This window comes from Protopterus annectens, chromosome 8.part0 (assembly GCF_019279795.1).
Source record: "Protopterus annectens isolate FY-2018-M chromosome 8.part0, PAN1.0, whole genome shotgun sequence".
Taxonomy (NCBI): Eukaryota; Metazoa; Chordata; order Ceratodontiformes; family Protopteridae; genus Protopterus; species Protopterus annectens.
The window spans coordinates 547,859,381-547,872,446 of record NC_056741.1 but is presented as its reverse complement, the minus strand read 5'-3'; the positions used below and the strand labels follow the sequence as shown (position 1 = coordinate 547,872,446).

At 40.2% G+C, this 13,066-nt stretch overlaps 1 protein-coding gene across 1 annotated transcript in view; it reads left to right on the top strand.

Moving 5' to 3' along the window:
• The window catches only part of LOC122808922 (thrombospondin type-1 domain-containing protein 4-like), a 2,399,573-nt gene extending 2,388,613 nt beyond the window's left edge, over positions 1-10,960 (top strand). The window contains exon 18 of the mRNA XM_044080057.1: positions 9,490-10,960. Coding sequence (XP_043935992.1) covers positions 9,490-9,626 — 137 coding nt within the window. The 3' untranslated portion in view covers positions 9,627-10,960. The remainder of the gene's footprint in view (positions 1-9,489) is intronic.
• The last annotated feature ends 2,106 nt before the right edge of the window (positions 10,961-13,066 follow it).

Here is a 13,066-nt window from a genome sequence, read left to right as displayed (position 1 = left end):
AAAATTACTTTAACTAAACAGGTAAGACAAAAAATCTGCTTTACTTGTTCAGTTTAAATTATTTTTCTAACATTTAAATTTGCTGCATTTGAGCTCTAGGTTAATGCTATCCAAGTCAGCAGTCAGGAATTTGGCACATTATTAACTTACTGTTGACTTCTGGAAGATGTAATTACTTTGAGGATAAATAACCAGCTCAGCTTGGTCTTTCCCTTGAGAATGTCAGAGGAGCTCACAGGATGAGCTGGAGTCTTTTGCTGTGTGTAGTGCAGTCTGGTCTACTCTGTTCAGCTTGCTACTGCTGCAGCCGTCACCTGGAGAAGCTGTTTAGAAAAAGTTTGTTGATGGTAATGAAAAATATGAGTCTTCGGTAGCAAAGAACTGGAGATGAAGAGAGCTGTCCTCCCTTTTATCATTTTATCTTGATTTTAGTCTGTGTTTCCAGTCAAGAAGTTGTTCTCAGACTAAAAAATGTTGTGCCCTATTTCTGTCTAGTAGTTGCAATGCACTTGAAGATCCGCTGCTAAAACATGTACTGAACTAAGCTTTGCACTTCTGGGATACTGGCATTAAATATAGTTTTGTAGTCTATTCAGATTATTTTTTAGAGATGTGCCATGAGACTGCCACATCCCTGCAGATTTTTCTTGCTGCATTACTTGCTGCATGATGTACTGTTAAATGAAGAGCTAAAATTACCAAGTACCTTATGCAACAGTCCTTTTGCAGGATAATTAAATATATTGTGGATACCTTTACAGCTGTGTACAGCACATAAACTGTCTAGATGTTATCAGAATTAAATTTTAGTACAGATGCAGTCATAGTAAACCGCTTAATGTATAGTGCTGTATAGCTGTGTAATTTTAATTATACAGTTTCACTGAATGTTTATTTCATTGGTGATAATTTGGAAGAGAACCTCAAAACTCAATCAAGATAAAGAAAAATAACCTTCAGAACTATACCAGTTATCCACACAAATTTCTTAGCAGGATTTCCGTGGTTTATATTAATGTTGTATCCTAGTATAAGTTAGGAAAACAAGTCTTGCATTCTCTGTTCACTATATATGATTTTGTTTTAAAATAAAACAAGAAATTCAAAGAAAATCAACTGATTTTTCTTGTCCCTTCATTGGGCAGGTCCCCTGACTTCTTGGAGAGTAGGTGTTGTGGGAAAATTCTTAGAATTGAGGAGTTAGGACCCATAGGAAGTAGCTGGTAAGATACAAGGAGTAGTCATGCAGTGGAAGCAGGTGAAGTTTCCTAACAGACAGAACAACATCCAATAAAATCAGTGTGCATGACATAGGTCCCTCTCAAGTCCTCCTCCTAGAATACGAGAGCTGACCATCATCCAGTTCATAATATCCATCCCTTGACCAACCATACCATCTACCTTAGTCCTTTTGCAAACGCAGGTTGCCAGTAGCAGAGATGAATGCCTTGCCTAAGCCCATCAGACCAAGTGTAAACGGGATAAAATTTAATAAATCTAGACTCAGTACTAGTAGTAAGCTTTCATGTTTCTTTGTTGCCTGATTAATTGTCAGTAAACATGAAAGTTTACTATGGTTACTGCATATTGTCTATTAATCACTGCATATCTTGAGCTGACTTGTTTTATTTTACTTTATTTATTTATTAACTAAGTCGATAGATGGTTTCAAGGACCCTTTTCAACTGTGATCTGAATTCACAAATCAGTGATAAAAACAAAAACAAAACAAACAAAAAAAGCAATGCATAGGAAAGCTGAAGGAATTATACAAAAATGGATATACTGTGGTGGTGGTGCTTGCGGTAACGTTGTCGCCTCACAGACGTTGCCCGTTCGATTCTCAGTTAGAGCATCTTCTGTGTAGCGACATGCGTGAATGGGCGTTCCCTCGCTGAAGGTTGTGCGTTAGGCCCGGCAAGCCAGTACGTAAAAATCTACTGCCAATCATTAGTGGACTGGAGTTCCGCTGTGGTGACCCCTAACCAGAAAAAGCCGAAAGACACAAACAAATAAGTGAATACATAAGATATACTGCAGGCAATGCTTAGAGTAACATAAACCGTTACTTACATAAGGTAATGACTTTGTAGGTTATGCACTTTCTTAAATTACTTGCTATGAAGTGTGAATGTTCAGTTATCTTAATCTAATAATAATAGAACAAGCCAACACAGAAGGTACTTGTTATTGTTATTCACTTTTCCAGTATTCCCAAAGTTGTGGCATTTTATTTGGTTCCATTGAGCTTGGTTTAATGCTGTGTGTCCTCATTTTGGTTCATTCCGTAATTGTTTTACTCTAGATATTTGTAAGCAAACAAAGCATGTGTTCCAATGGCTTTCTGCACCCCAATTCTTTCTGTGTCCACTGTAAACACACATTGCTGACCTTAAAAATCTTACCAGAGCAGTAAATTGGAATAATGTGGTAAGAGAGCCCAAGAGAAAAGCTTCAGATAAACATGCTTCATGAAAGAAAAATGAAAAACTCACTGTTCTACAGATTTAATTCATGAAATGAATTTTTTAAGTAGGATATGTTCATAGGTTTATAGATTAGTACAAGGCTAACTGCCCTTTTGGGCCATTTTAACTGTAGCCAGTTACCCCATCTGAGAATCAAACCCTGCATGGTGGGTATGTAAGACAATCACCTTAACCATTTTGACAGCCTCCCTGTGAAAAAAGGGAAACAGAAGAAGCATTGATTGTACCTTTGTCAGATGTACTGTAAAGCAAAGATGGAAGGCAATGGAATGATGTTCATCGTGTTTCACTGTTGCAGTCATTACAATTGGGTTATCCTGCTGGCAGGCTACCCACAGTCAGCCCGAGTTCCAAAGTCTAGGTCCGGCGTCAGTTGCTGTCGCCTCTTCCCTGACGTCAGTGCGCCAGGGGTATAAAAAATGCAGCTGAAACCATTTTCTTCAGTCTTTCTTGCCGCGTGGTGCCCGAAGCAAAAGCAGTTCGCAAGTGCCGGTTGGCCGACTCCTGAGATTTTCAAATTCGAATTTCAGATCCGAAGTCTTCATTAAAGCTAAGTACCCCGTTGGGGAAACTGTTTTCTTGCTCCAGACCGATGTCAGGAAAAGTTAATAATTGTATTTCTTGTGGGACGCAAATACCTCATAAGGATTTTCATTCTTACTGTATTCCTTGCCTAGGCCCTGACCACGACGTTGCTAGTTGTCGGTTTTGTACTAGATTTAACCAATGCACTATTAAGCATTGGTACGATTTTGCATTTCATTACTTTGGCAGAAGATTCAATTATATAATGCCATCAGAACAGCCGACTACCGGAGTTTATAAAAAGTGCAAAGAAAAAGAAAAGGACAAGCATCCGAGGTCCAAAACCGGCGACAAGGCTTCTGTTAGGCCTGTCGCCGGTTCGCCGGCTCTCAGTGAGGTGCTTTCGCAGCCCCTGACACCCGCTACCTCGGAGCCACAGGCCGCTTCCAACTCCTACATGGAGCCGACTAGGCCACTGGAAACTCAAGGTATTGGACACTCGGAAACTATTCCCTCAGATGGGTCCGGAGCCGCTGAGCAGGCATGGGCTTCTGAGGGTGTTTTCAGACCTACACAGTTATATGTAAAGCCAACTTCAGCTTCAAAGGCAAAGACTAAAGCAGCTCTAAAGACAAAGAAACAAGTGCAGCATTCTCTTGGACAGGCCTCCATGCCTAAAAAACAGATGCTTAAAATGGCTGAAGACCTAATTACTTTGATCAGGGGTTCCCATCCCCCTCCTGATAAGAGGCCTAGGCAACAGATAGAATATGAATCTTCAGATCAGGTTTCCATTTCCTCTGATTCCTCTTCTGACCAGGAATATTCCCTTCCTCCCTATAAGGATTCTGATGCTGAAGAATCTATCCCTTCAGCCTCTCTTCCTGAGGATTTTTCTTTTGTGGAGACCCTGCATACTATGAGGGAGCATTTCTACTGGGTGAGCCAAGATTACTCAGAATCCAAGAAAAGGCTCAGAGACTTCATTTTATTACCTCAGCACAGACCCCTTGCTATTCCTCCTGTTTTAGACATTGTAAATGATGTATTTTCAGAGTCCAGTCTGTCTCCTGACTCTTTACCACCAGCTCCTGTTAAGCCTGACAGATACTACAGGGTTCCTGATTCACATAAATTTCTTTACAAAAACCCTGCTGCTGACCCAGAAACTATTTCTCAGGGTCTCAAGGGGGTCAAGGCTTCCACTGCAAAAAACCCTATCCCCTCGGATAGGGATTCAAGGGCCCTGGACAGATGGGGGAAAAATATTTATCCTTCTGCTACCTTGGCTATAAGAGCTTTAAATTGTCAGTTTCATATGCTTAAATATCAGCAATATCTTATGTCACTGCTTAAACAGAAAATGTTGGCAAATTCAGAATGTGCAGAAAACAAAGAAATGCAGGATTTATTGCATGCAGCTGAACAAGTGGGAAAGCATACTTTGCAATGTGGTTTTGATTCTTTAGAGGCCTCATGCAGGGCCACAGATACAGGTTCTGTCATTAGGAGACATGCTTGGTTAAAAGAACAGAATCATGTTAAAGCAAAACTATTAGATGCTCCATTACAACATGATACCTTGTTTGGTGTTAAAGCAGAAGAGGTGTTGAAGAAAATGGAGGACAAAGCTAAATCTGTGCAAACAGTGAAGGATTTCTTACAGGTACAGCCTCCCAGATTTAGCAGGAACTGGCCTACAAAGAATCGGTCCTTTCCAGTGTCAGACAGGCCACAAAGAGGCAGATACAGATGCCCCAGAGGCAGATCACAGCCCCAAGGCTCATACATGCCTAAACAATGGGGTGCTTCTACCTCCAAAAGTGGAGAGGAAAAATCACAGCCATACAGAAAACAGTCTCAATGACTTTCCCCTGCCAGCACCAAGCACTTATCTTCTGGCAGCTCCTTTGGGGGGAAAACTAGCACTTTTTTCACAAAATTGGCTCATGATCACCCATGACAAATGGGTCTTAAATATCGTATCTCAAGGCAACAGGTTCCACTTTCACACCCTGCCAAGGCCAAACGGTATGCCAGACCTGCCACGCAGTCAGTGGGCAGAGGCACAGAAAGAAGTTTCATCTCTCATGGACATGAGAGCCATTCAGCAAGTACCACAGCAAGAGCAGGGACAAGGATTTTACTCAAGGCTATTCTTAGTACCCAGAAAGGACAAAGCCTGGAGACCAATACTGGACCTGTCTATCCTAAACACATACCTGGATATTCCAAAATTCAAAATGTTAACTCTGCAGCAGCTTCTGCCCATTCTGGGCAAGAAAGCTTGGCTTGTGACTTTAGACCTAAGAGGCATACCTGCATGTCCCAATCAAACAATCATGCAGAAGATACCTCAGATTTATAGCTGGCTCAATGCACTACCAATTCTCTGCACTGCTCTTTGGCTTATCTACTGCGCCCAGGGTCTTCACAAAATGCCTGGCATCAGTAATTGCATTTTGCAAAGAGGAATACAAATATATCCTTACTTGGACGACTGCCTTATTCAAGCAGAGAACAAGGACATCCTACTACAGCATCTGGCATTTGTACAAAGATTACTAACAGGTCTAGGGTACACAGTAAACGAAAAGAAATCAAAACTCGTACCCTCTCAAGAGATAATACAACTGCCCAGATGGCTTATCTCACGCCAGACAAATGCAGACAACTGACTACTTATTTCAAAATGTTGGCAACAAAGACCCAGTTATCTGCAAGAAAAATTCTGCAGGCTTTGGGCTTCATGGCATCCTGCATACTACTAATTCCGTATGCAAGACTGCATATGCGGAAACTTCAATGGTATCGAAAAAGTGTTTAGACTCAACATTGCCACAGCCTGGAAACAATAATTACCCTCATTCCCTGCCTACAACAGGAGTTTCGATGGTGGGCAAAAGCCTGTCACCTCAACACGGGACAGCCATTCACCTTACCCACAGCCAGGCAGACATTGACAACAGATGCATCAGATTATGCCTAGGGGGCCCATATGGCAGGAAGATGTATTCAGGGCACATGGTCTGCAAGTCAAATGCATCTACATATCAATCAAAAAGAGATGCTAGCTGTTCAGAATGCCCTGACAGCCTTCAAGGATATACTTCTTCCAGGGCAACTACTGATAAAGACGGACAATACTACAGTCATGTGGTACATAAACAAGCAGGGGAGCACCCATTCCTGCCCCCTCTGCAGACTAGCAATGAACTTGTGGGACACAGCACTGACTTACCAAGTACATCTGCAAGCACAATTCCTGCCAGGAAGGATAGATACTCTGGCAGATGAACTAAGCAGAAACCTAATGGATCCCCACGAGTGGAAATTTGATCCACAAGTCTTCAGCATGATAACAAGGAACTGGGGGTGCCTGGACATAGACCTATTTGCCTCCCCTCACAACTGCCAACTACAGAGATTCTGCACAAGGACTTATCACAAGCAAGCATGGAAAGTGGATGCTCTATCTTTCAGCTGACAGTATATGCCTTTCCTCCTCTGCCTCTCCTCCCCAAGGTACACCTCAAGGTCAGGCAAGAGAAGCCAAAATTTATACTGATTGCCCCAGACTGGCCCCAACAGCACTGGTACCCAATCCTAAAGAGCTTGTCTCAATGCCCAGCTTGGACATTACCTCAAATTCCTCACTTATTGACCCAACAAGACAGTATGATACTGCACAGCCAACTCAGGACCTTAAACCTGGCAGCATGGCGAATACTGTAGCCATTCAAGACACACATCTCTCTAAAGCAGTGATGGATGTTATTTTGGAGGACCGGAGGCCTAGCACCAGAAAATCTTATGCAGAAAAATGGAAGAGATTCTGTGCTTGGAACCAGGCACAAGGTATCGACACGACTGTTCCAAATATTCCTCAGATTTTGCAATACTTAACTGAGATGCTGGATAAAGGCCTTTCCTTTTCATCAATTAAAATTCATGCCTCTGCCATTTCAGCTCATTACAATACAGAACCACCTATTTTTTTCTTATCCATTACTAAGGCAGTACCTCAGAGGGGCCAAAAACATAAGACCTCCAAAGAGAGCACCAGTACCTGCATGGGACCTCAACTATGTCTTGGAAAAACTCACACTGCTTCCGTTTGAGCCAGCCTCTGCAGCTGATATCAAATTCTTATCCTGGAAAGCAGCTATGCTCCTAGCAATTACCTCTGCTAGACGAGTCTCAGAGTTATAGGTACTCATGGCTGTGGAACCTTTTATCATTTTCCATCCTGACAGGGTTTCTCTAAGGACAAACCCTACATTTATGCCTAAGGTAGTGTCCAGTGTGGCCCTTAATCAAACAATTAATTTGCCTACTTTTCATTTAAACCCACAGAATAAGGGTGAGAGACTTCTACATTCTTTGGACATTCACAGGCAGCTATGCTTCTACTTTGACAGAACCAAAGCTTTCAGAAAGACGGAACAACTTCTAGTGGCATATGCTGCAGGATCACAAGGAAAGCCTCTTTCAAAACAGACTATTTCAAAGTGGATAGGCCACTGTAGTCATTTCTGCTACTCACAGCATGGCAAATCAGTGCCTAAGGGCATTAGGCCACATTCAACCAGAGCAGCAGCCACTTCAGCAGACTTCCTCAGAGGAGTACCAACCAAATCCATCTTAGAGGCTGCAACATGGAGTTCAGTGCATACTTTTACAAAGCACTATCACTTACCTCTCTACTCTAAATCCAGGGCAGGCTTTGCCACTGCAGTTCTGCAGGGCCTGATAGCCTCTCCTAATCCTATTTAGCACCAGCCTCCCAACCTTAGCTTTGGGATTCAACCCAATTGTAATGAATGCAACAGTGAAACATGATGAACATAGTACAGTTGTGTACCTACCATAAATGTAGATGTTCGAGTGTATTCACTGTTGCAGTCCAGGTTACCATCCCCCTTTTTACCTTGCTGGGACTTATCTGTACTTCTCTATTCTGTACAACCTATGTGGTGTATTTGCTTGTAGATGAAGGAAAAGTTGATTTTTGTATATGCATGCTTATTGACATAATTTAGCCTACCATTTTAGGGGCACCTGACATCTGGGGCAAGCAAAACTGAAGAAAATGGCATCGGCTGCATCTTTTATACCCCTGGCGCACTGACATCAGGGAAGAGGCGACAGCAACCGACGCCGGACCTAGACTTTGGAACTCGGGCTGACTGCGGGTTGCCTGCCAGCAGGATAACCCAATTGCAATGACTGCAACAGTGAATACACTCAAACATCTACATTTATGGTAGGTACACGACTGTACCTTTAGCAGGGTATTGATTTCTTTGTTGATGAAGATTTTCCATACTTTTCCATCTGAGTGGTTACAGCAATTTTGATGAAGTGTTTATTAGTGCAGTGTCTGCTGGAGGAAATAGCTCTTGCAAAGATGCAAGTAACTTGAGAGATTAAATAAGTGCAACAATAAAAACATAATGTTTATACCTTGTTCACTCAGCCATTCCCAAATTTTCTGATTAGTGTGATTGGATTTGGGGGTTTATCAGCAGAGGAAGAAGTTGCTAAAACTGTCATAGACATCAGCAAACACTGTGTTTATGGAGACTATTTCATTTTTTTTGTTTTAAACAGGAAACATCTTTATTAAACCATCACTTACAACGTAGGCAATCATACATTTATTTAAATGAAAACAATCCACATCAGCACATCCTAGTTGCAAGCATTTTACATCACAGATCATACCGACACACTCCGACTTACAAACATTATACATTATTTATCTACCCAATCATTTTCAGTCAGACATTACCTAGCTCATTTAAGTCCTTCCTTCCTTTTAAACCTCATTCCTCCCCTGTATGTATTGTACCCATAATTCCTCATTTTTTCCTATGTAGTTTGCTCCTACCCTTTTGAGACTGCTGTTTGCTTATAGGAATTCCAACTGAACATGTAGTCTTGTTTATTTGTGTTCATTACTAAACACAGAAGCAACAGACTTTACATTACCTTTTTTTAGTTTGCAAGATAGTCTGGTGGAAGAATCAGCTACATGAAAATGTGTATCTGAAATTTTGAACATATCGCTGGCTTTAATGAAAGGGAAGTAGAAGTGCATATATGTAGGCCACGATCATCCTTGAAAAGAGGGATCAATATTTTTGATGATGCCCCCCCCCCCAGCATTAATTAACTTCACTGCAAGTAAGAAAATTAAGTCCATCATCAGAAGAGCCTCGTAGGATGATATGAAAATAGAGTGATACAGCTATAAGTTAAATGGCAAAGTCGTTATACTCTGATATCAAGCCACAAGTGGCCCTTAGAACCACATATTAGGGCTTGCCTGGGTCTGGCTGTGTCACAGAGAACCACATTTAAATATTTACTTTTTTATGAATATTTAATCACCCAGGTTTACAAGTCATTCTTTTTATTTGCTTGTCTGTACTTTTGTGTTTGTAATGAAATGTCCTTTTTTTTTATTAAGGTGAAAGCTGCAAGGATGAATACCACAGTTGTGCAGTGGTGGTCCAAGCAAGATTGTGCGTCTATTCATATTACAAGACTGTATGTTGTGCATCCTGTGCACGGGCTGAAGAAAGAAGAACACGACGCACCCAGTAGGATCCAAGAGCTGATCTGTAGTCTTCAAACAGAAATAATTTATTTTAAAAATATATGATGTATATATAGAGAGAATATAATGTATCAGTGTGAACTGACTGTACTCCAGCTAGAAAGCCCAGTTCTTCTTAGTTCATCACTTTACAAAGCATACAGCAGTTCACTTTGCTGACGTTTTCTAGGCATTGTATATTTTAACAGAGAACGGGCTTTCCTTAGATTTTTTTTAAGTTTACCTTTAATCCTTTTTATCCATTTTGTCCACCTTCATTTCAGTTTTTACTACACATGTTCTCTGCAGTGCTCCCTCCATCCTTTTTCTGCCTCTGCTTGGGAATTGGCTTCATCTATTGATTATGACATTAATGTATAAATCATTGGTCTTCATTTCAGAAGTTGGTAGGGTTTTTATTCTTAAGATTAGTACTGTTGTTCCCCACCTCCACTCGTGCTTGTACATGTACAGTGTAGGTTGTGTGAACTATTTTACTTCAGTCCCTACCTTCTGCATCATGTCTTCAAAAAAAAAAAATAAGCTAAAATAAGATGGCATACCAAATTTTATTAAATGTATACGCTTTTTTAACATAAATTAAAAATGAGACTGAAGATGAAAGAAATAGGCTTTGAACTGGTAAAAAAAACTGTTGATGCAGCGACGTTGTTTTTTTACCAGCGTAAGAGAAAGTAATGTGTAGATGTGGCAGTATATTTTAATGAGCAGGATGTGAAGACATATATTCTTACTTTTAACAAACTTTTTACATTAGCCAGCTGTTTGCATGGCTTCACTTCAGTGGTCTTTGTCTAGACCACCTGCACTGCATCATCCCTTGAATTGATCACTTGTATGGTAGGCCAAAGACCATAAAGGTCTATAAGTTCCCCCTTTTTCTGATTCATGATCATTGACTAGGAGAGAGCTGAAACATTATGCCTATGGGGTTGATGAGAGGTTACTACTCAATACTGGGCATTGTGTCAGTTGCCTGTTGTTTTTGTTCATAATACCTATCACCAAACAATATTATTTTCCCAGACATCTGTCACCTGTGTACTACTGATGGGTGGCAATGACTTAAGGAAAGTGAAGTAACAATTTCTAGACAGGGAAGATCTTGCCTTCAGAATACTACATATGAAATATGGGTAGCATATATAGTCAGACATAAAACTTATCAGATATTGTAAACTTTGTTTCCTCTTCAGTAGAGAGTAGTTTCTGGAGAGTGATATGTTTGTGTTTTTACAAGTGTCTTGGATCTTCCATGAGGGTGTCATTTTTTTATTCTTGTTGCTGATTCACAGAGGTACAGTAAAATGCAGAAACACGACATTGTCACCAGTTTCTACTACAACTGATGGCAAAGCAAGCCTTTGAAGAGATAGGACTTAATGCAGGTTCTTAAAACTGTTTGATGAATCTAGTTTGTTTTATAAGGGTAACTAATCTGCCCTACCATTGTCTGAAGAAGTGCATTGTATCATATAAAAACTGTAATTTCCTTGCTGTTGTAATAAAGGAACTGATTTTATAGTATCTGCTTTTTGTTTAGGTATTCAGAAACATAGTACACAGAGCACAGGGACTAATGCCCAGGGGAATTAGGGAAAAGGTCACATATAATTCAGAGCTAATTGAATACTACAGCTGTAGAAAAGACATGTTATTGAGCACTGGAAATCCACACTCCATCATGCATAACATTCTTTATACTGTTCATAACCACAAAGACAGTGTACTATAAATGATGTCTAGTACTGCATTAATATAGTTACTAAGGTGTAACAGCTGTACTGAATGCACTGAGCTGTCCATGTAGTAACTGTAACTGTCAGTGGTGTGGTAGTCCACTGTACACAGATAACACGTAGACAAACACTGCCTGTAATCATACAGCTACAGTACTCAGAATCCACACTTGCCCATACTGTACACAGATACATGTAGACAAACATGGCCTGCAATCATACAGCTGCAATACTTAGAATCAGCACTTACCCATATCCCATAACCTCCTGCAGTTGCAAATGTGCTGTGTTGCACTATGGTGCTTCTGGGACATTTCCTTCATGCAGCACACCCCATTTTGTTTTGCTGGGCATTGCCGAGCTGCTTCATGCTGGGCCTTGAGCCAAACCATTTTTTGTTGTAATTTTTTAACATTCCTGTGTAGTACAGAGATGTCCTGAGCTGGTCTTTATCTGTATTCCTTGAAGTGTAAAACTGCATAAAGCCAAACTTTTCTTTTTATCTGCGAAATGCAGAGCTGTTAATGTGGATTTGTTTTTGCCTATACATTGTGTCTGACTGCCTGAGCTTGTTTTTTTTTCAGTTTTTCATTGCATTACCATACTGCCTTAAGCTGCCCTCTCTGTGCACTTGTGTAGTGTAGAACTGCACAGAGGTGGTCTGTTCTGAATTGCCGAGGTGTTGCTTTCTGTCTGCCTTGGCCTGAAGGTGTTTTATGACTTCTCATATAGTGGTTAATTTGTACTTGCCTGCCACTATTAAGGGTTTTGCTCATGTTACTGCTGATGGAAGAGCTATAGATGGTTCTTGACTTGCCTTACTGTCCTGTATATGTTTAGGTTTCACTTTAACCAGTAGCCAAGAAATTGCTGGTCATAAAACAAAGGCTTTGTGCTTTTTATAAGTTTTAGTTCCCTGAATCTACTCATGGATTCTGTGGATTTTGCCATGATGAGAGTGTCTCCTAAAACTTCCCATTGTATAGTTCTTAACATTGGGGAAGTCTGCTTTGTAATCCATATGTTCAGGAAATAAAAACTTTTCATTAGGAGGGTTTCTTGCTTTCACATTGTGATATCACTTTATTGATATATGTCTTTAATATGTGTAGTGATATTTGTCATTAATATCTGTATACATTATTTCCATTTCTAACTGCACCTGGGGTACACACCTACCAAAGTAAAACAAGCAGCAGAATAAACTGTTCCGCACCAACTTTATTCCTTCACTTAAATCAGATCTGGTACCTCGGCCATTCACCTTCACAGGACCTGAAGTACATTTAAAAACCCACCTTTTTATAGAAATGCAGACCCGAATAAGTTCATTAACAATTAAGCAATTATTCAATCAATATGTTAAATTTTACACCAAACACATTTGGACACTCAAATGTATACTTTCAGTTGCTGTATAATGTTTAGAAACAAACATTTATTTCTTGATTAAGACCTTATAAAACAATGTTTTATAATTTAATATTAATTTAGTTTTGATGTTCAGGTAATTTGTTTATGTAGTCATCACCTCTAGGGAGATATGGTTTTGCTAACACACAAAAGAAAAAAACTTGCATCTGTACCCCCATGTTTATTTATAAAGTTCTCAGCCACTGGACTTTTCAAGTTTGTATTTCTGATATCCCCCAAGTGGTCAAATATAAGAATCTTGACCTTGACAAGTT